This window comes from Trachemys scripta, unplaced genomic scaffold (genome assembly GCF_013100865.1).
Source record: "Trachemys scripta elegans isolate TJP31775 unplaced genomic scaffold, CAS_Tse_1.0 scaffold_26, whole genome shotgun sequence".
In the NCBI taxonomy this organism is placed as follows: Eukaryota; Metazoa; Chordata; order Testudines; family Emydidae; genus Trachemys; species Trachemys scripta.
The window spans coordinates 5,040,629-5,063,344 of record NW_023260511.1 but is presented as its reverse complement, the minus strand read 5'-3'; the positions used below and the strand labels follow the sequence as shown (position 1 = coordinate 5,063,344).

General features: G+C 49.4%; 1 protein-coding gene across 34 annotated transcripts in view; it reads right to left on the bottom strand.

The window, feature by feature from the left end:
* The window catches only part of LOC117870330 (deleted in malignant brain tumors 1 protein-like), a 293,761-nt gene that overhangs the window by 134,637 nt on the left and 136,408 nt on the right, over window positions 1–22,716 (bottom strand). For all 34 annotated transcript variants that reach the window (XR_004643956.1, XR_004643955.1, XM_034757453.1 and 31 more), the window contains one exon: window positions 20,750–21,079. Coding sequence is in view for 32 of the 34 variants with exons in the window: in XM_034757453.1 (XP_034613344.1) it covers window positions 20,750–21,079 (330 nt within the window). In the remaining 2 variants the exon portion in view is untranslated. The remainder of the gene's footprint in view (window positions 1–20,749; window positions 21,080–22,716) is intronic.

Sequence of the window (22,716 nt, the reverse complement as noted above, 5' to 3'; positions counted from 1 at the left end):
GCCCCCCCAAAGATTGAACTCAAAACCCTGGGTTTAGCAGGCCGTTGATTTCACGGAGGGAGGGGGAAGCAAATGAATACAGAACAAATCTGGTCCATCTATTTTTTACATCTTAAGCTGGCAGCAGACGGAGCAGCATGACTGACAGCCATCGGCATCTTCTGGGTGCTTGGCAGAAGATGCTGTACTACGACTGCTAGCCATCATCGTCAAGACGGTTCAATAGGACTGCTGGCAGGACTGAGTCTCCAGGAGACAAAACATGTCTGCCCAGGTGCCTCTGATTGAACTCACTGAGGAATATGATGATGACGGATATCAATTGTAATACACTGTCTACTGCCAAAAGGCAAGGAGCTGCTGCTGTATAGCAATGCAGCCCCACGTCTGCCAGCACCCAGATAGCCGATAACGGCTACCAATCATGCTGCACCATCTACTGCCAAAAGGCAATTAGCTGCTGCTGTGTAGCAATGCAGTACCATGTCTGCCGGCACCCAGATGACATATGGTGACGGTGAGCTGAGCTGAGCTGAGTGGGCTCCATGCTTGCCGTGGTATGTTGTCTGCACAGGTAAACCAGGTAAAAAGGTGCGAATCGATTGTCTGTCATTGCTCTGACGGAGGGGGAGGGGCCTGACGACATGTACCCAGAACCCCCCACGACACTGTTTTTGCATCATCAGGCATTGGGATCTCAACTCAGAATTCCAGTGGGCGGCGGAGACTGCGGGAACTGTGGGATAGCTACCCACAGTGCAACGCTCCGGAAGTCGACGCTAGCCTTGGTACTGTGGACGCGGTCCACCGACTTAATACACTTAGAGCATTTTATGTGGGGACAGACACAATTGACTGTATAAAATCGATTTCTATAAAACTGGCTTCTATAAATTCGACCTAATTTCGTAGTGTAGACATGCCCTTAGTAATTCACTGTATGTATGTATAGTATGTATTAATACCTGGGGGAGCAAACAACTGTGCATATCTCTCTATCAGTGTTATAGAGGGTGAACAGTTTATGAATTTACTCTGCATAAGCTTTATACAGGGTAAAACGGATTCATTTGGGTTTAGTCCCCATTGGGAGTTAGGCATCTGAGTGCTAAAGACAAACAAACTTCTGTGAGCTGTTTTCAGGTAAACTTGCAGCTTTGGGGCAAGTGATTCAGACCCTGGGTCTGTGTTGGAGCAGACGGGAGTGTCTGGCTCAGCAAGACAGGGTGCTGGAGTCCTGAGCTGGCAGGGAAAACAGGAATAGAAGTAGTCTTGGTACATTAGGTGGCAGCTCCCAAGGGGGTTTCTGTGATCCAATCCGTCACAGGGTTAACAAATACCGAGCGGCCCTGCATGCCTGGGTGGAAGGCCGAGATGGCAGCTAAGTGCACCCTTATAGAAGATGAGAGACCCTCCAGCTTCAGATGGAGGAGGTAGTCCAGAATGAGCAGCACTGAAGCTAGCGTCGGGGGCGAATGGCGCTGTGCCAACCAGATTGAAAATCTCTTCCACTTGGCGAGGTATGTGGCTCTCGTAGAGGGTTTCCTACTGTCAAGGAAGACCTGTTTAGCCTGGTCTGAACAGGAAAGCTCCAACGGATTTAACCATGGAGCTTCCACGCTGGGAGATTATTCAATTGGAGGTTTGGGTGTTGGAGACGTATGTGATCTTGTTTGAGAAGGTCTGGGGAAAGCGGCAAGGTAATCGGGGCTCCCACGGACATGTCTAAGAGGGATGTGTACCATTGCTGATGGGGACAGGCCAGTGCTATCAGTATGATCCAAGCTCGATCTCTACGGATCTTGAACAGCACCTTGAGAATGAGCGGTATGGGTGGAAAGGCGTATAGGAGAGAACCTCCCCAATGGAGGAGGAACGCATCCATGCTGGAGCCTGAGCTGTGATTCTGGAAGGAGAAGAACTGCTGGCACTTCCTGTTGTGTCGCGTGGCAAAGATGTCTATCAGGGGAAAACCCCACCTGTGGAAGTTTGAAACTGTGACCTTTGGGTGAAGGGACCACTTGTGGCTGTGGAACGACCTGCTGAGGAGGTCCACCTGCTCGTTCTGTACCCCAGGGAGCTACAACGCCAGCAGGTGAATTGAATGTTCTACACAGAAGTCCCATAGCATGAGGGCTTCTTGGCACAGGGGAGAGGAATGTGCACCCCCATTTGTTGATATAGAACATTGATGTTGTATTGTCCGTCATGACTGATACACATTGTTTGGTTAGGTAAGGATGGAAGGTCTGGCATGCTAGGCGCACCGCTCTCAGCTCTTTGACATTGATGTGAAGATCCAGATCTGCTTGCAACCAGAGGCCTTGAGTTCTGCAGTCTCCCAGATGAGCTCCCCAGCTCAAGTCTGACGCGTCTGTCACCAATGACAGAGACAGCTGTGGGGAGGCAAAGGGAACCCCTGAGCACACCTGCTGCATGTCGATCCACCACTGGAGGGAGTCAAGGACCAGATGAGGCAAAGTCACGATCCTGTCCAAGCTGTCCCGGGCCAGGCGATACACTGATGCCTGCCATGACTGGAGCAGTCGAAGCCTAAGTCTGGTGTGCTTCACCACATAGTTACAGGCAGCCATGTGTCCGAGGAGTTTCAGGCAGTTCCTCGCTGTAGTGGTGGGGAACTGCATGAGGCTTCAGATTATGTTGTTGAGGGCCTGAAACCTCGCCTGTGGCAGGTATGCCCTGGATTGGGTCGAGTGCAGCACTGCCCCTATGAACTCTATCCTCTGGATGGGAGATAGGCTGTCGAAGGTGGCCCTGATAAATCTGACCTGAGCTTCCACTTGCATCCTGGAGCGGCCTTTGATCAGCCAGTCGTTGAGGTACGGAAATAACTGTACCTGGTGCCTTCGCAAGAACACGGCGATAACTGCCATGCACTTGGTGAAGACTCGAGGTGCTGCTGACAGGCCATATGGGAGGATGGTAAATTGGTTGTGGGTACTGCTGACCATAAACCTGAGGTACTTCCTGTGGGGCTGAGTGATTGCAATATGAGAGTACGTGTCCTTCAAGTTGCGGGCGGCATACCTATCTGCTGGATCTAGTGAGGGGATGATGGAGGCCAAGGAGACCATGTGGAACCTGAGTTTCTTTACCAACTTGTTGAGTTTTCACAGGTCCAGGATAGGCCTGAGGCCGCCTTTGGCTTTTGGTAATAGGAAATACCGGGAATAAGAAACCCTTGCCCCTGTGCTCCAGAGGAACCTCCTCCACTGCCCCTAGAGATAGGAGCAACTGCACCTCCTGCTCATGAGAAGGGTCCCTGAAAATGGACGAGGAAGAAGGGTGGAAGGGCAAGAGGGCACAGAAGTGGATGAAGTATCCCCTCTCTACTGTGCGGAGCACCCAGCAGTCCGAAGTGATACGGGACCATGCACGGTAGAAAGGGGACAGTCAGAAGGAAAAGGTAGGGCAGGGTAGATCCAGTCTCTGATCTGGTGTGCCGTCCTTCAAAAGGCCGGTTTAGGGCCAGAAGGCAGCTTGGGCTGGCCAGAGCCCTGGCCTGAAGATGGGTGTTGCCTCCTCCTGCCACTCCTGTTCCTCCTCCAAGAACCATCCTGTTAGTTCAGCTGATGGAATCTCAGAGGAGGTTGCGGCCTGACGTGTCTCTGCTGAGTGGTGGGAGTGTGCAAGCCCAATGACTTGAAGGTGGCTCATGAGTCTTTCAAGTTGTGCAGCCTCTTGTCTGTCTTTTCAGAAAAAAAGAGTCACATCCTCAAATGGGAGGTCCTGAATAGTTTGCTGGACCTCATAAGGGAGCCTGAAGACTTGAAGCCCAGAGCCCCTTCTCAGGGCCACCCCAGTAGCCATGACCCTAGTGGCAGCATCAGCAGTGTTCAATGCGACCTGGAGGGAGCCCAGGAGACTAGCTTCCCCTCCTCCACCAAGGCTGAGAACTCGGCTCCGGAGTCCGACAGGAGGAGCTCCGTAAATTTGGCCATCGCCACAAAGGTGTTATACAAGTACCCGCTGACAATGGCCTGCTGGTTCAAGATACAGAACTGCAGACCCACTGTAAAACAGACCTTTCTCTCGACAAGGTCTAGTTGCTTAGCCACTCTGTTTTTTGGGAGGGCCCTTGGAAGCCCCGTCTCTCATGCTAGTTAGCATCGTCCACCACCAGAGACTCAGGGGGAGGGTGGGAGTATAAATGTTCTAACCCTCTGGAGGGCATGAAATAACGCCTCTCATTGTGCTTCGCAGTGGGTGGCAAGAAAGCTGGGGTCTGCCACAGGGTCTTGGTGGTGTCCACAATGGTTTTAATAAGTGGTAGGGCAATACAGGAAGATCCTGAGGGGGCGAGGATGTCCACCGTGGGCTCAGCCTCCTCGACTACCTCCTCGGCCCTAATGCCCAGACCCTGAGCTGTCCTACACAGCAATTGCTGCAGCATCCTGTTTTCCACAAGCGCCAGGGTTACAGCTGTACCCACCAATGCTTCACCAGGTGAGGATGAAGAGGAATCACTTAAAAGGAGTGGATGTTCCCTGCCAAGGAGTCCCTCAACTCTCAGGGCAGCATTGGTGCCGATGGTGCGCTTGATGGTGCCAGGGCTGTAGATGCCAAACTCAGTGTTGGCACCGCCATCAGTACATTCGGAAGAACTGTCGATGGAGCCGGTGCCAATCCCCCTGTCTGAGCCGAGGAAGATGATGGGCCTGTCGCCAGCATCGGCGCCGAGGTTGTTGTTGCCTGTGCTATAGTCGACATAGATAACGGTGCTGGTGTGGAAGTTGGGTGCATCGGTGTTGCTGAGGTCAGTGCCAAGGGCGGTGCTGGTGCTGAAGTGTTGGTGTATGGGCAGGCGCTGAGGGAAGATGCGTAGCCAATGCCGGGATGAAGGTGGCTGAGGCAACAAAAGATGCAGTGGAACAGCATCCTTGGGTCCCTCCCTGGCCTTGGTGAAAGACCCAGGGAGTCCAGAATGGCCACTGTGGTGGATTCTGCCACTGCGGTGGCCAGGCCTCGGGCTCTCTCCTGGACCGTGATCTTTGGCTCCCTTCTCCTGGATTGATAGGAGCTGGATTCTGACTCTGAGGTCTCCGAGATTGAAGACCACGGAGACGCTGAGCCTCAGTGACTCGAGCATTGAGAGATTGGGGAGCGGGTAGGCTCTCTGTCCGAGTGGGCCAGTGCTGAGAGACATGGAGGGGGGAGCACCTGGACATCATATCTGGCTTCCCTCTTGACTGCACTGTGGGGGCGGGGTGGGTCCGCCAGCACTGGAAGTTCTTCCCTCCTCGGGGACAAGAAGGGCGCTGTAAGGTGCAAGAGGTCCTGAGCAGCTTGGAAAGCCTCCAGCATCGAAGGAAGCTGTAGCTGCTGTGTAGGGACCAGTGACCATGGGGGACCCAGACTCAATCGCCTTACCTGGGCAGGAGTCAATGCTGCACCAGTAGGGGATTCAGAGCTGTGGCCCTCCTGGGGTCTCACTTCTCTGGATTTAGCTGGAGGTGAATGACTGTCCAGCTTCTTTTTCTTCTGAGGACGACGTGTTAGAAGTCTGGTTCCCTGAACCTGGATCGGAGTGGGGGCGTAGAGCTGCCTCCATGAGGATCACCTTAAGCCGCTGTTCCCTTTCTTTAAGAGTTCTAGGGTGGAACTCACGGCAGATCTTACAGCGATCGTTTTGGTGAACCTCCCCTAGGCACTGTAAACACGAGGAGTGTGGATCGCTCTTTGGCATGCGCTTCACACTGGCCACACAGTTTTTAAACCCTGGGGACCACGGCATACCATGGCTCCGGGGAGTCAGAATTGGGGGGGAACCCCCCAAAACTCTATACTAAGAACTCTAATTACTAATAACAGATACAGGAGTATTTGTGGCACCTTAGAGACTAACAAATTTATTTTTTATTTTTATTTTATTTGAGCATACACTTTCGTGGGCTACAGCCCACTTCATCGATGCATCCGATGCATCCTGTTCTTTTTGCGGATACAGACTAACATGGCTGCTTCTCTGATACCTATATACAGTTAAGTATAGACCGCACTTGCTAAGCAAGGGCTACGGGAAGGAACTGAAGGGGTGGCAGCTCGGCAGGGCTCTACATTGAGAGCCATGAAGGTGCGACTCCAAGGGGCACCCAGACGGACCCAACGGATGCTGTTAGGGGAAAAGCCACCGTGCACGTGTGTGCGCACACACCTGATTGGAATGGACATGAACAAGCACTCGAAGAAGAAATTATCCTTGCTGATACCAAAAGCAAGAGCATAGATTCATAGATTATAGGACTGGAAGGGACCTCGAGAGGTCATCGAGTCCAGTCCCCTGCCCGCATGGCAGGACCAAATACTGTCTAGACCATCCCTGATAGACATTTATCTAACCTATTCTTAAATATCTCCAGAGACGGAGATTCCACAACCTCCCTAGGCAATTTGTTCCAGTGTTTAACCACCCTGACAGTTAGGAACTTTTTCCTAATGTCCAACCTAGACCTCCCTTGCTGCAGTTTAAACCCATTGTTTCTGGTTCTATCCTTAGAGGCTAAGGTGAACAAGTTCTCTCCCTCCTCCTTATGACACCCTTTTAGATACCTGAAAACTGCTATCATGTCCCCTCTCAGTCTTCTCTTTTCCAAACTAAACAAACCCAATTCTTTCAGCCTTCCTTCATAGGTCATGTTCTCAAGACCTTTAATCATTCTTGTTGCTCTTCTTTGGACCCTTTCCAATTTCTCCACATCTTTTTTAAAATGCGGCGCCCAGAACTGGACACAATACTCCAGCTGAGGCCTAACCAGAGCAGAGTAGAGCGGAAGAATGACTTCTCGTGTCTTGCTCACAACATGCAACCTACCTGAGCACACTGCCATCTTCTTCAGACAGCCTGTCCACAACAGATAGGCCTCACCGAGAGGGCATGAACCCTGAACTCACTGATAATGTAGGTCCAACTATGACTGATGTCTCCATGAGTGAATACAGGACTCGAGCAGGCAGAGTGACAAGGAAACCTGTGTGGATGGCAGAGTACCTGGGTTCCTAGGAGTTATTGTTTTAAATTTTCATTTAACAGGCAGAGGGGAGGGGAAAGCTCTAGTGATCAGTGCAGACAGCACCAATACCAACTGATGGGGCTGATGCTGAATCTTTATCTTAGTCTTAAGTTACAGAGAATGATGCAGAGAAGGAGCAAAGAAGCCCAGATACAGCCAGAGAATCGCTGATCATGTGACCTTCTGAAACATGCGAAGAGCTTTGGGGTCGGGGTGAGCTGAAAGAGACTTTGAACTGTGAGCAATGAAACTCTCTCCTTTTGTTTGATTTCTGCTGTGTTCAGCGAGACAGGATTTTGTACATGCTTTGTAAATAACCAGGACTGCGTTGCAGAAATCCAGCAATGTTAATAACTGTCTCCCTCCTCTTACTTGATATTCCCCTACTTATACATCACAGGATCACATTCGCCCACTTAGTTATAGCATCTTCAATCTCTCCTTCTATCAGAAACAACCCACTTGGCCCTGAAAATTAGCTAACTGCTCAGATCAAAAAGGAGTAACTACAGTAAAAAGTAGTATTTGTAATGTATCAGGAACAAACAGAAATCCTAGGAATGGCGTAGATCCTATGCATGGCAGGGACGGTAAAATTGTCAATAAGGATGCAGAAAAGGCAGACACGGGAGATCAACATTTCTGTTTTGCCTTTGGGAAGAAGCAGGATTACAGGTTCTTTTGATAAATATAACAGTATTTATGTACTATACATGAGCATGATCTGAATGAGGCAAAGGACACTTGCCCAACATACTCTGGGGTGGGTATTTGCTCATTGTCATATGCTTTCGAATGGTGGTTGTAGTTTTTTCCCAAATTAATGCAGGTTCCTTTTGCCTTTTTATTAGATATTTTCTTTGCTATACGCTATACACAGTCAGTGCTTGATTACACAGTGGGATTCATCGACTCCAAGGCTAGAACGGACCTTTGTGATCATCTAGTCTGATCTCCAGTAAAGGGCAGAGAACTTCTCCCAGAATAATTCCTAGAGCAGAGCTTTTACAGAAACATCCATTCTTGACTCAACAATTGTCAGCGGTGGAGACTCCATCAAAACCTGTGGTAAATTGTGCCCGTGGTTAATTACCCTCACCATTCTAGATGTATGCCTCATTTCCACTCTGAATTTGTCTACCTTCAACTTCCAGCCATTGGATCCTGTTCTACCTTTCTCTGCTAGATTGAAAACCCCATTACATATTTATTCCCCAGGTAGATTCTTGTAGACTGTGATCAAGTCACCTCTTACCCTTCTCTTTGTTAATATATTCAGCTCCTTGAGCCTATCACTGTAAGGCAGGTTTTCTTATCCTTTAATCATTCTTGCGGCTCTTCTATGACCCTCTCCAATTTATCAACATCCTTCCTGGATTGTGGGCACCAGAACTGAATACTGTATTCCTGCAATGGCCACAGAAGTGCCAAATATACAGGTAAAATATCCTTTCTACTCCTGCTAATGATTCCTCTCTTTATGTATCCTAGGTTTGCATTAGCCCTTTTGACCACAGAGTCTCAGTGGGAGCTCATGCCCAACCGATTGTCCACCTCAACCTGGAAATCTGTTTCTGAGTCACTGCTTCTCAGGATATAATCCCCCACCATGTAAACACGATCGGCATTCGTTGTTGCTACATGTAGGTATTTCCATTTAGCCATGTTAAAATGCATATTGTTTGCTTGCACCTAGCTTACCAAGCTATCCAGATCACTCTGAATCAGTGACCTGTCGTCCTCCCCCAATTTTTGTATCATCTGCAAAGTTTAACACCTATGATTTTATATTTTTTCCAAGTCATTGATAAAAATGTTAAATACCATAGACCCAAGAACCACTCCCTGCAATGCTAATTTTATACTGTTCTAGCTTTTTAATCAAAATGTTGTGCAGTATCTTACAGAACTCTAAGTATATTTCATTAACACTATTACTTTTCTCAACCAAACTGGTAATATCATCAAAAAAAGATATCTAGTTAGTTTGACAAGACCATGTTCATTTGCATTAATGACATTACCCTCCTTTAATTCTTTATTGATCAACTCCCATATCAGCCACCCCATTGCCTTGCCTGGGATTGATGTCAGGCTAAAAGGCCTGTAATTAGCCGAGTTATCCCTTTTACACTTTTTATAAATTGACACAACATTAGCTTTCTTCCAGGCTGCTGGAGCTTTTCTAGCACTCCAAGACTTATTGAAAATCAACATTAACGGTCCAGCATGCTCCTTACTCGGCTGTTTTAAAACCCTTGGATGCAAATTACCTGGACCTGCTGATTTTAAACTATCTAACTTACGTAGCTTCTGTTTAACATTCTCCTGATACATTAGTGGAATAGACAGAGTGTTATCATCATCACCATATGGTGAGACTATATGATCTGTTTTTCCCAAATACAGAACAGAAATATTTATTGAACACATCTGTTCTTTCTCCATTGTTATTGATATTTTTACCATTTCCAACTAATCATGGACCGTTATCATTGTCAGGATTCTTTTGTTTCTTAATAGATATTAAAAACTCCTTCTTGTTGCCATTCACTCTGCTGGCCATAGATTTCTTATTGTGTACCTTTGCTTCCCGTATCAATTTTCCACAAACTAGAACAATCAAACAGAGATGAAGGCCTCTCCACACAGCACACATACCCCTCTCTGCAGTAGAGGCCCATAGCACAGTGGTGGGGCACTGGGGTCAGCACTAATTCAGACAGAAAAGCATACTCTATTGAGCTTCCCAACAGGCTCTATGCAGCATCAACTGTGCAATGAAGGGTGAGAGTTACCTGAGCACACAACACCAGCAACTTCTCCGTGGGTACAGTTATTATCTCCCCAAGGCCGAGCTCTGCAATCGGAGAGGGCAACTTCTGTCCCTGTGCAGTTGACGTAATCCAGCCATATAGGATCAGATCCTTGCCCAAATTGAGCCCCCCGTGGGGCTGATAACGCCGTCCCACAGCCCAGCTGCTTGCATACGACTCCAGCATCGGTTATGTCCCAGCCGTCATCACACACGGTTCCCCACTGCTGGTTGTGAAGCACCTCGACTCTCCCAGCGCAGTGACTCGGGCCATTCACCAGTCGGAGCTGAGCCACTTCTGAGATGCCAGAGTCTGCAAACACCCCAAGGGAATAAATACTCAGGTACGTTCCTGTTCATCTGATCACTAGTGATGCTGGGGGACAACTCTGTATAGCCTCTGCAAAGCCTGTTAGGGGTTCACTCCCTGTCAATTAATCACAGTTAACTCATGTGATTAACTCAAAAAATTAACCATGATTAAAAAAATTAAACAGGCTTAATCACAATTTTAATGGAACTGTTAAACAATAGAATACCAATTAAAATTTATTAAATATTTAACGTTTTTCTATGGTTTCAAATATTTTGATTTCAGTTACAACACAGAATACAATGTGTACAGTTCTCACTTTATATTATTACAGTTAAAGTTCTTTTATCCGGCATGTTGGAGGAATGGGAGGTGCCGGTAAATGAAAACTGCCAGGTACCTAAGAGGGAGGGAGTTTGGGTGTCGGAGTGGATGCGTGGCTGGGGTTGGGGTGCGGGAGGGAATGTAGAGCACAGGCTCTGGGAGGAAGTTTGGGTATGGGGGGCTCGGGGCAGGCAGCTGGGGTGCGGAATGGGGTGCGGGGTGCCAGATCCAGGGGCTACTCACTTCAGGCGGCTCCCAGCAAGTGGCAACTTGTCCCGACTGCTCCTAGGTGGAGGCGCAGCAGGTGGCTTGGCACACTCCCTCCACCCGCAGGCGCCACCCCTGTAGCTCCTATTGGCTATGGTTGCCAGCCAATAGGAGCTGTGCAGCCAGTCTGTGGGAGGGCAGAACGCCGAGCTGCCTGATGCGCCTCCGGTTAGGAGTAGCCAATCCTGGGATAATTTGCCACTTCTGGGGAGCCATGCGAAGTGAGCAGCCCCCGGATCTTACACCCTGCACCCTTCCCGCATAATAAGCCCCCTCCCACACCCAAAGTCCCTCCCAGAGTCGTGCTCCACACCCCCTCGTGCACCCCAACACCCTGCCAGCCCTGCAACAACCGGACTATAAACCAGCATTTCCATGAAGATCAGAAATGCCAATTTATAGAGCTTTCTGGTTGGTGAAGTGCTGGAAAAAACAGCTTTTACTGTATTTTGGATTAGAAATATTTGCACTGTAAAAACGGTAAAAGAAATAGTATTTTGCAATTCACCTCATACAAGTACTGTGGTGCAATCTCTTTATTGTGAAAGTGCAACTTACAAATGTAGATTTTTTTTTTGTTACATAACTGCACTCAGGAAAAAAAAAAAAGGAAAACTTAGAGACTACACATCCTCTCAGTCTTACTTCTTGTTCAGCCAATCGATCAGATAAACAAGTTTTTTTACATTTACGGGAGATAATGCTGCCTGCTTCTTATTTGCAGTGTCACCCGAAAGTGAGACGAGGCATTCGCATGGCACTTTTGTAGGTTGTATTGCAAGGTATTTATGTGTCAGATATGCGAAACATTCACATGCTCCTTCATGCTTCGGCCACCATTCCAGACGTTAACCTCGTTATCTCCACACTGATATATACCTGCCTCTAGAGATTTCCATTACTTGCATCTGAAGAAGTGAGGTTCTTACCCACGAAAGCTTATGCTCCCAATACTTCTGTTAGTCTCAAAGGTGCCACAGGCCCCTCTGTTGCTCATTCCAGACGACATACTACCATGCTGATGATGCTCGTTAAAAGCAATGTGTTAATTTAATTTGTGACTGAAATCCTTGGGGGAGAATAGTGTGTCTCCTGCTATGTATTTTACCTGCATTCTGCCATATCTTCCATGTTACAGTAGTCTCAGATGATGACAGTACATGTTGTGCATTTGAAGAACACTTTCACTACAGATTTGACAAAACACAAAGAAGGTACCTGTGACTCTCTGTACCTCCGGGAATCACCCAGCACCCCCATGTTCATCCTTATAAAATGCTTGTGTGGTATCCAATGCAAAGTTTGTCATATTGGGTGTCTTCGGAAGGCTCATGACGCATGTTGTTATAGTGATGTTATAGTAATTTCTCTTGCAGTAATGTTATAGTAATGTTATAGGTTATAATTTCATGTATATAGTTATGAGGCTGAAAATGTATACTCATGGCTTAAAACATCCCAGGCAAAAACTCTCTAAGAGCAGAGGGGCAGTTCACACCTCGTCGAGGCATGTATGGGACAAACCCAGCCAAGCCTCACAGAAACAAAGGGTACCGGCCTAGGCAGCAACAAAAGGATCTGTTGCACTCTCGAGTGAGTCACCCCGCTTCCTTTGGTCAGTTTGGGATTGCGATGAGGTAATGCTCACCTGACTCTGAAGGGGGGGGGGGCAAAGCAAAGAGGGAAGAAAGAACATGATAAAAGGGAGAAATGTTTGCCATACTCTTCCTCTCTCTTCCATTTACAACTACAGACAACACACCAAGCGACTGAAGCACTGATCAAACGGGAGAGCCTGGCTGAAGAGTAACCAGCTAGCCGGTGTTAAGAAGCATCTTAGTTTGTAAGGGCACTGAAAGTGTTAAGATCAGCTTAGAATGGGTTTTTCTTTTATTTCACTTGACCAAATCCGACTTGTTATGCTTTGACTTATAATCACTTAAAATCTATCTTTATAGTTAATAAATCGGTTTGTTTGTTCTACCTGAAGCAGTGTGTTTTGTTTGAAGCACGTCAGAGACTCCCCTTGGGAAAACAAGCCTGGTACATATAAATTTCTTTATTAAATTGATGAACTCATATAAGCTTGCAGCATCCAGCAGGTATAACTGGACACTGTAAGATGGAGGTTCCTAGGGTTTTGTCTGGGACCGATGATATTGGCTAGTGTCATTGGGTTACACAATCCAAAGACAAGCTTACATGTCAGAGGCTGTGTGTGAACAGCCCAGGAGTGGGGGTTCTCACAGCAGAGCAAGGTAAGGCTACCTTCCAGAGTCAAGGATTGGAGTGACCTAGCAAATCACCGGTCCAGCTAACACCAGTGGGGAACATCATAGTACCAATGAGAGATTTCTAAAGCTAGCTACAGCACTCGACCCAAGGTTTAAGAATCTGAAGCACCTTTCAAAATCTAAGAGTGATGAGGTGTGGAGCATGCGTTCAGAAGTCTTAAAAGTGCAACACTCCAATGTGGAAACTACAGAACCTGAACCACCAAAAAAGAAAATCAACCTTCTGCTGGTGGCATCTGACTCAGATGATGAAAATGAACATTTGTTGGTCTGCACTACTTTGGATCGTTATCGGGCAGAACCCATCATCAGCATGGACACATGTCCTCTGGAATGGTAGTCCAAGCATGAAGGGACATATGAATTTTTACCACATCTGGCACATAAAGATTTTTTTTTTCACCAGCTACAACAGTGCCATGTGAATGCCTGTTCTCACTTTCAGGTAACATTGTAATCAAGAAGCAAGCAGCATTATCTCCTGCAAAGGTAAACAAACTTGTCTGTCTGAGTGACTGGCTGAATAAGATGTAGGACTGATTGGACTTGTAGGATCTAATATTTTACATTGTTTTCTTTTTTATTACAGTTATTATTTGTAAACCATTCAACATTTGTAAGTTCAACTTTCCTGATAAAGAGATTGCACTACAGTACTTGTATGAGATTAATTGAAAATACTATTTCTTTTGTTCCTTTCTTACAGTGCAAATATTTGTAATAAAAAATAAATATAAAGTGAGCACTGTACAGTTTGTATTCTGTATTGTAATTGAAATAAATATATTTGAAAACGTAGAAAACATCCCAAAAAATTGAAATAAACGGTATTCTGTTATTGTGTAAAGACGTGATTAAATGTGCAATTAATCATGATTAATTATTTAATAACTTGACAGCCGTACTCCCCTCCACTATCATGCAGCCACTGTGGGGTGGAACAAGGTAGATGAGAGACAAGGCACAGAAACTCATAAGCTATGAGGAAGAACCCTGTGTCCAGTCACAGCAGTGGGGGATATTCCAGGTTCAGGGTTACTTAGCTGAGATGTAAATCACCCAGAGTGACAGGGGTAGGAATCCCACACTTCATAAAGGGATCCCTGATTGGCTGCAAGATCCATTCAACCCCAAATCCCACAAATGGGATCTATGGTTACCCAGCGTCCCATTGTGCTGTAGCGGAGCAGGGGGATCAGAGTGATCAGCGACAGGGAGGGTCTCTCACGGAGGCACACGTACTGCTCCCTGCAGCGCAGGCCCTAATTGGTGTCCTGGGGCACTGGGCTCAGCACTGACTTCGAGGGGAGAGTGACCCCTGCTGAACCCCCATCTTGCTTCCTGCAGTACAGGCATGTAGAACTGTGTGGGAAAAATGGAGTCAACACTGACACCATGGGAAGAACAACACTTACTGTGACCTCGAACCTTCTCCCTTCAGTGCAGGCCCTTAGCACCATGCTGGGGCACTGGGTTCATCACTGACTCAGACAGGAGAGCTGGGTCTGTGCTGAAAGCTTCCCAGCCTGATCCCTGCACCACCCACAGTGACGTGATGGATGCAAGTTACCTGAGCACACAACACTGGCAGCTTCTCCGTGGGTACAGTTATTCACTCCCCAAGACTGCGCCTGGCAATCAGAGAGGGCAGCTTCTGTCCCTGTGCAGTTGACGTCATCCAGCCAGATATGGTCTGATCCTCGCCCAAATCGAGCCCCTCCTGGGATTGATAACACCGTCCCACAGCCCAGTTGCCTGCACACGACTCCAGCATCCTGTAGGTCCCAGCTGTCATCACACACGGTTCCCCACTGCTGGTTGTGAAGCACCTCTACCCGCCCAGCGCAGTGACTCCTGCTGTTCGCCAGTCGGAGCTGAGCCACTTCTGAGATGCCAGCGTCTGTGAACACCCAAGGCAATAAACACTCAGGGAGTTTCCTGTGCAACTGATCTCTCGTGTCGCTGGGGAATGTAGCGCCTCCTGCCGATGTATCCGACTGGTCTCTGCACAAAGCAACTGCCAGTCAAGGGCTCCTCACCACTGATCAGGCTAATCACGTGGCCAATGTTGAAATTTGTCCACTCCCCTCCCAGCCAGCTCTCACCTAGTTAGGCTGTCACCTAATTAGGCACACTGGACGGCAGTCTGACCTACTGCTCCAATTAGAGCACTTAAAAAGATCACCCCGCCCCCCCCGCATGCTGGCAAGAACCTCCTGGGGATCAGATTTACACCCTCACTCCTAGTGCTGGTATTCGCTCCAGTGCGATACTGTGCAGTGCTGTGGGGCAGATGCTGACATTAGCATCTTGGTAACTGGGAGCTGAACACAGTCACCCGTGTCATTAGTGGTTGCCTTAGCCTGACATCAGCATCCAATTTACATGTGTTGGCTCCATCTAGCCCTGAAAACGTCACCCAGAGTCCATCCCCCTTAGAACTGCCTGGAGCGCAGGGACGTCTGGCAGGAACCTGCTGCGCACCAGGCTGACAATGGTTCCGACCAGGGCAGAGGCAATGCACACTTCCTACAAGCAGATCGGCCCCCTCCTGAAGCAAACACCTGCCCCTGCGGTTCCTCCTGACTTGTCACGACTGACTTGGCAACATCGTTTTGTGGCAGCCATTGCTGCACTCGTATCTAGTGCTGCCAGCCCAGTACCAGTCTCAGATGAATGATGGCAGAGCTGGGATGACAGCTGGGTCCTCACAGAGGGGCAGCAACTCTGGGATGGAGACTGGTGTGCTGATGGATTTTCAGAAGCCCTAACTTGTATCTGCCCATTTACAACCTGGGATGCAGAACCTGGGATAGGCTTAATGTGCCCCTCACTGTACTGACCACAGGAATTGCTGCAATGCAGAAATGTGGCTTAGCCTGATCTTCTCAGTGTGCCTGTGGGGCAGCAATACAGACAGTCCCACATGGTGGAGGAGAGCCCCGTTAGAAGACTGGACCTTGAGGATGCAGTCAGATGGCTGAACTAGCTAGAGGTAAGCAAGGCCGGAATGAGCTCTCCCCTGACAGCTAGTCATAAGATGAGGACAGGAAAAGGCTTCAGGACCAGACTGTATTTAAATGAACACACCAACTCTGCCCGGTATCCAGCACACAGAGCTATGTTGGCTGGTTCTGTGCTACAATTCATTGTAGTATTTGAATGCAGGGGTAGGGAATCTATGGCCTGAGGGCCAGATCCGGCCTGTCAGGGCTTTGGATCCGGTCCATAGGATTGCTACCCCCGTGGTGCCACTGGCCCCGCACCACTCCCGGAACCGGCTGGACCACCTCCCTGTGACCCCTGGGGGTGAGTCGGGGGACAGAGGGCTCTGTGTGCTCCCCTCGCCTGTAAGAACTGCTCCCCAAAACTCCCATTGCCCAGGAATGGGGAATCGCGGCCAATGGGAGAGTCAGGGGAGGTACGCGCAGGCAAGAGCAGCGCGTGGAGCCCTCTGCCCTCCCCCAGGGGCCGCAGGGACGTGGTGCCGGCCACTTCCGGGAGCAGCGCGACACGGCACGGAACCAGGGCAAGCAGGGAGCCTGCCCTTGTGTGAGCCGCTGACATCCCAGAACCACTCCAGGTAAACAGCCGCCAGCTGGAGCCCGCACCCTGAACCCCCACCTCACTCTGCCTGCACCCCAACACCCTGCCGCACCTAGCATGCCTCCTGCAGTACAATCCCCTTCCCTGAGCCCCCTGCTGCCCTCTGCAGCCCTCCTGCACCCCAACCCCTGCCCTCAGCCCCCTGCCAAACCCCACAGCCCACTTGCATCGAACCCCCTTCCCTGAGCCCCATCCCACACCCCGTACCCCTCCTGCACCCCATCTTCCTACTCTAAGCCACCTCCCGCACTCTGCACCCCCTCCTACACGCCAACCCCCTGACCTGAGCCACCCAGATGTGGCCCTCGGGACAAAGAGTTAATGAATGCTCCATTGGCTGTCTTTTTGGTTTAAGTCAGTGGTCCCCAACCTTTCAGTGTGGCAGGCACCAGACGAGTAGAGGCCGAAACGCCGCGGTGGAGCATGGCCACTGGACAAGCAGCTGCCGAAATGCTGCTGAGAAGTGGCAACACCAAGGAGCGTCACCACTGAAATGTCGCCAAGAAGCAGCATCATCAAGAGGCGTGTCCACCAAAATGCCGATGGTGGGGCGCTCCCTTGTCAGTAGGCGGGCACACATAGATGCCCCGCATGGGCCATGGCATCCGCGGGCACCGCATTGGGGACCACTGGTTTAAGTGATCACTAGAGCTGAAATCACATTCTGTGAGACAGTGTTTCTGTCCAGCCTGCTTCAGCACTGAGGTTTTCCCACTAAGAGTTGACTGTCACTGAGAGCTGGCTGGAGGTTCAAGAGAGCGACCTGCAGAGGTCACAGTAGAGAGGCCAGGGACAGCAGAAGGTGAGAGGGAGCAGAGTGGTGAGTGGCTTGCAGGGCAGCTGCCACCAGAGCAAGCACCCAGACAGCAGAGCGAACCAGGTGCTCTCCTCCCTGCCCTCATGGTGGGAACTGAATTCACACAGGTGCACCTCTGAACTCTGGGTCTTCACTAACTAAGGGCAACCACTGTGAGTGGGGTGGAATGGAGGGAGAAGGGAGGGGCATCATACACAAACTTTTAGTTGCTGGACTCAAGAACCTGAAGCAAAAGACACTGCCCAACATACTCTGGGGTAGGTGTTTTGCTCACGGTTTTATGTTTACAAAATCCTGTTTGTGGCGTTTCCCCAAGTTAATGTCAGGGGCTTCCCTCCTTTCATTAAACATTTCAGAGTGGGAGCCGTGTTAGTCTGTATCAGCAAAAAAAATGAGGAGTCCTTGTGGTACCTTAGAGAGTAAAATTTATTTGAGCATAAGCTTTCATGGGCTAATACCACTTTATCAGATGCATGGAGTGAAAAATACATTAGGCAGTATATATATTACAGCACATGAAAAAATAGGAGTTGCCTGACCATGTGGTGGGTCAGTACTAACGAGGCCAATTCAATCAAGGTGGGAGTGGCCAATTCCCAAGAGTTGAGAAGAAGGTGTATCAACAGAGAGAAAATTACTTTTTGTAGTGACCCAGCCACTCACAGTTTTTATTCAGGCCTAATTTGTTGGTGTCCAGTTTGCAAATTAATTCCAGTTCTGTAGTTTCTCATTGAAGTGTTCTTGAAGTTTTTTCGTTGAAGAATGGCCACATTTAAGTCTGTTATTGAGTGTCTAGGGAGACTGAAGTGCTCTCCTACTGGTCTTTGAATGTTACAGGTCTAGATGTATAATTTGTGTCCGTTTATTCTTTTGCGTAGAGACTGTACAGTTTGGCCAATGTACATGGCAGAGGGACATTGCTGGGAATAGGCGACATACATCCTGATTGAATTGGTCTCATTAGCACTACAAAAACGAATTCTACCTCTGTTGATATTCACCACTTCTTGTCAACTGTTGGTAACTGGCCACTTCCACCTGGATTGAATTGGCCTTGTTATCACTAACCCCCGTGTTAGCCCACGAAAGCTTATGCCCAAATAAATTTCTTAGTCTCTATGGTGCACAAGAGCTCCTCGTTTTTCTCATTATTAAAAAGTTTCTTTTCTTCACTGAGAATCTGTGGTTGCAAGAGGGGAACCTTTCCCTCATAGCAGCACCCTGAGGGTGGTGTGTAATTGTCCGATGTTACTGGGTGGGTGTTCAAGCTGGATCTGCGTTATATTGCTGGAAAGGAACACCTAGATATTGAATCTGGCCCTGGTCCCTTCTGATGCCACCGGCAGAAGGGTTACATAGATATCGACTTGTGACGTACACAAAAGAAGAAGATTCCCCCACTGACCTGCAGCCAGTTCTGTGGTCGGACAGGGCAGCTGAGAAACAGGACAGGGAAATATGTAGGCTGTGTAGGACAGGAAGTGAGGAAGAATTGCATCTCCTGTGTCCAGCTCTAGGGAAAGTTACAACTTCAGGACTAATTCTGTGAAATGAAAATCTGCCAGAACACAGTGCTTAGGAAAGGGAGTCTTGAGAAATTGGCCCTGAATTTTTCGTTTGAGTGAGCGGCTGCAGGCTCCATTGACACCAAATGAAACAAATGGAAGCTGCAGTAACCCAGGTCCCCAGTGTGCGGCAGAGGAGTCTGCCCCAAAGATAAGTGGACGCCAACTGGCAGAGGGCACACGGTGGCCTAGAGTTATATGGGGATCCCCTGGGTGAGATATATGCACAATAGCTCACCAAAGGTGGCATGTGAGGTCTCTAAAAAGAGCCAGCAGCCCTCTCATCGCCCTAATGGGAGCACGATATTTCTATGGGAGATAGCTGAAGAGAGATATAAAATGTAGAATATGATGCTCCAGAATTGTTATAAATAAATAGAGATATCCTATCTTCTAGAACTGGAAGGGACTTTGAAAGATCATTCAGTCCAGTCTCATCCCCTGCCTTCACTAGCAGTAACAAGTACTGATTTTGGCCCTTGATCCCTAAGTGGTCCCGCTCAAAGATTGAACTCACAACCCTAGGGTTAGTAGAGCAATGCTCAAACCACTGAGATATCCCTCCCCTACAAGTGAAAAATATCACCTTCGGCTGAGCCAATCAGCACATAGAACAAAGCACATCCGAGGAGACAGGCTATATTCACTGTCTGGGCCCAGTAGGGGGCTCAGAATTTACAAAGACCAAGGACCCTCAGCACAAGTCTCCAAAGAGAGACCACTTCTGGGAAGAAACAATGGTCTGTACCGACAAAGAAAGAGGAAAGGGGACAAGAGCTCCCTTTCACCCAGAAGGCAGCTGATAGTGTTTGTCTCAGGAACAGGAGATCACAGCCAAGCCTGGAGTAAAACCCTGGAAGTACCTTGGGGTGAGTGTTGTTCTACCAGACAGAAAAGTATCTTGTTCAATGATTCTAGCCTCTAGTTAACGTGGTATGATTTTACTGGCCATGGAACCATTTCTTTCCAACCCTTCTCCTTGGTACCCCTCAAATCTCTACATTCTGTGAAATCACTTGTCGTTGATGTGACTATAACGGGATCTAGAGCTGTGTGCTGATTGGAGAAGAGTTGGGAGGTGGAGCTGGTCACCTTGGGATCATGGTCCTTTGGGAGCAGTAGATCTGTGACTGCTGTGAATGCCCAGCGAGACAGGGACTGGGTGGTACAGGGGGACGTTCAGAGGATTGAGGGGTGAAGTGTGGCTATTGCCAACCTGGAAAGAGGTCACCTCCCTCCCCAAGGCCTAGAGGGCATGGTTGTGTGGCCTGTGGCTGAGCGAGTCAGGGAGCTGTCCCCCAGTGGGCACAGACAAGGCTTCCACATGCTAGGGGCCATGGTACTGCACTGGGGCATTAGGGCCAGCACAACAGCAAATGGAGAAAGCGCCTTACTGACACCCCCCTACCTGCAGCACAGGACCCCTAGCACTGCACTAGGGTAGTGGGGCCGGCACTGACATCAAAGGGAGAGTGTGAGCGTCCCCTACTGAGCCCTCACACCTCTCCCTGTAGCATAGGCCTATAGAACCGCACAGGGGAATTAGGGACAGCACAGACTGAGAGGAGAGCCTCCCTAGTGGAACCATCATATTGCAACCTAAAGCACAGACCCCAAGCACCATGCTTGGGTCAGAACTGGCTTTGAGGGGACAATGCCCCGTAAGGAGCTTACAACCCTCCACCCTACAACAGGCAGGGTGGTAGATGAAGGTTACCTGAGCACACAACACCGGCATCTTCTCCGTGGGTACAGTTATTCTCTCCCCAAGGCTGAACCCTGCAATCGGAAAGGGCAGCTTCTGTCCCTGTGCAGTTGATGTCATCCAGCCAGATACGGTCTGATCCTCGCCCAAATCGAGCCCCTCCTGGGGCTGATAACGCCGTCCCACAGCCCAGCTGCCTGCACACAACTCTGGCATCCTGTAAGTCCCAGCTGTCATCACACACGGTTCCCCACTGCTGGTTGTGAAGCACCTCGACTCTCCCAGCGCAGCGACTTGGACCATTCACCAGTTGGAGCTGAGCCACTTCTGAGATGGCAGAGTCTGCAAACATCCAAGGGAATAAACACTAAAGGAGGTTCCTGTGCATCTGACCACTAGTGTTGCTGTGGAAAAAATGGTTACCTACCTCTCGTATCTGTTGTTCTTCGAGATGTGTTGCTCATGTCCATTCTAAAAGATTTTTTCCCCTAGCAGTACCAGTCGGATGGGCTGTGGAGACCCCTGGAGTGGCACCTTCATGGCTGTGTATATAAGTACCTGCCGACCCGCTGCCTGCTCAGTTCCTTCTTGCCGGAATACTCTGACAGAGGGGAGGCAGGTGGCATTTGGAATGGACATGAGCAACACATCTCAAAGAACAACAATTATGAGAGGTAGGTAACTGTTTTTCTTCTTCAAGTGATTGCTCATGTGCATTCCAATAGGTGACTCCCAAGCAGTTTCCCTGGGGGAGGGGTTGGAATTCACCTATTTGAGGAATGCAGGATTGCCCTGCCAAAGGCTACATCATCCCTTGCCTGTTGGGTCATGGCGTAGTGTGACGTGTTGGTGTGGATAGAGGACCACGCTGCTGCCTTGCATATTTCCTGGATAGGGACCTGTGCTAGGAATGCTGAGGACAACGCCTGCACTCTTGTGGAGTGCACCACCTGCAGCCACGTTCTTCACCTCCTTGTAATGGCGGTGGCCATAGTCCAAGCTGCCGAGTCTTCCGCGTCTAACATAGCCTGGAGGGAGGTTCTCAAGACCACTTTGCCCTCCTCGAGAAGAACGCTAAACTTCTTGCACGAGTCAGCCAGAAGCAACTCCTGGAATTTTGCTAATGAGTTCCAGGAATTGAAAGCGGCTGAGTACCGCTTGCTGGTTGGCCACTTGAAGCTGGAGCCCCCCGGTCGAGTAGACCTTTCAGCCGAAAAGGTCCAGCTTCTTAGTGTCCCGTAACTTTGGGGTGGGACCTGGCTGCACCTGTCGCTCCTTATGATTTGCCGCATTGACTACCAGTTGGGGGTGGGTGAAAGGGTGTTCGTACCCTTTCTGCGGTAAAAAATAGCTTCTCTCCACCCCTATAGTGGTGGGTGGTATTCAGGCTTTAGTTTGCCACAGCACCCTAGGAGTGTTCTGGATCGTTCTTATCAGGGGCAAGGCCACCATAGAGGATGTCCACCATCGGGTCCCACTCCTCCGTGACCTCTTCAAGCTGGAGATTCAGGTTTAGGGACACCCTCCTAAGAATGTCCTGGTGTCCCCAAGTGTCCAACACCAAAGGGTGATGGTGGTGTCTGCCACTGCCTGATCCAGGAAGGAGAAGGAGAAGGCCTGTGGGACTGGGTCTTCTTGCCCTACTGGCTCTCTGGAGGCTGGGTCAGGTGCCTTTTTCTCCCCCCCCCCGTGACTGGACATGGCTGCAGTACAACTAGTGGCACTGGTTCAGGCGCTGTGCCTGAGCATGACGGCCCAGAGTCCCTGTCTCATTCGGGGTCCTCAGGAGCCCTGGGTGTGAGCCACCGACGTTTCTCGGGGGTGTAGGGGAGTGGTTACCCCACTCCTGCCTGAAGGAAATAAAGCAGCCCTGGAGAGGGCTGCAGCGGAGAAAGCTGGGCTGATTGGTAAAGCAGCCACAGCTGTGGTCAGTTTAATCAGGGCCCAGATGGACTTATAAGAAGGCTGGGGCCAGAAGC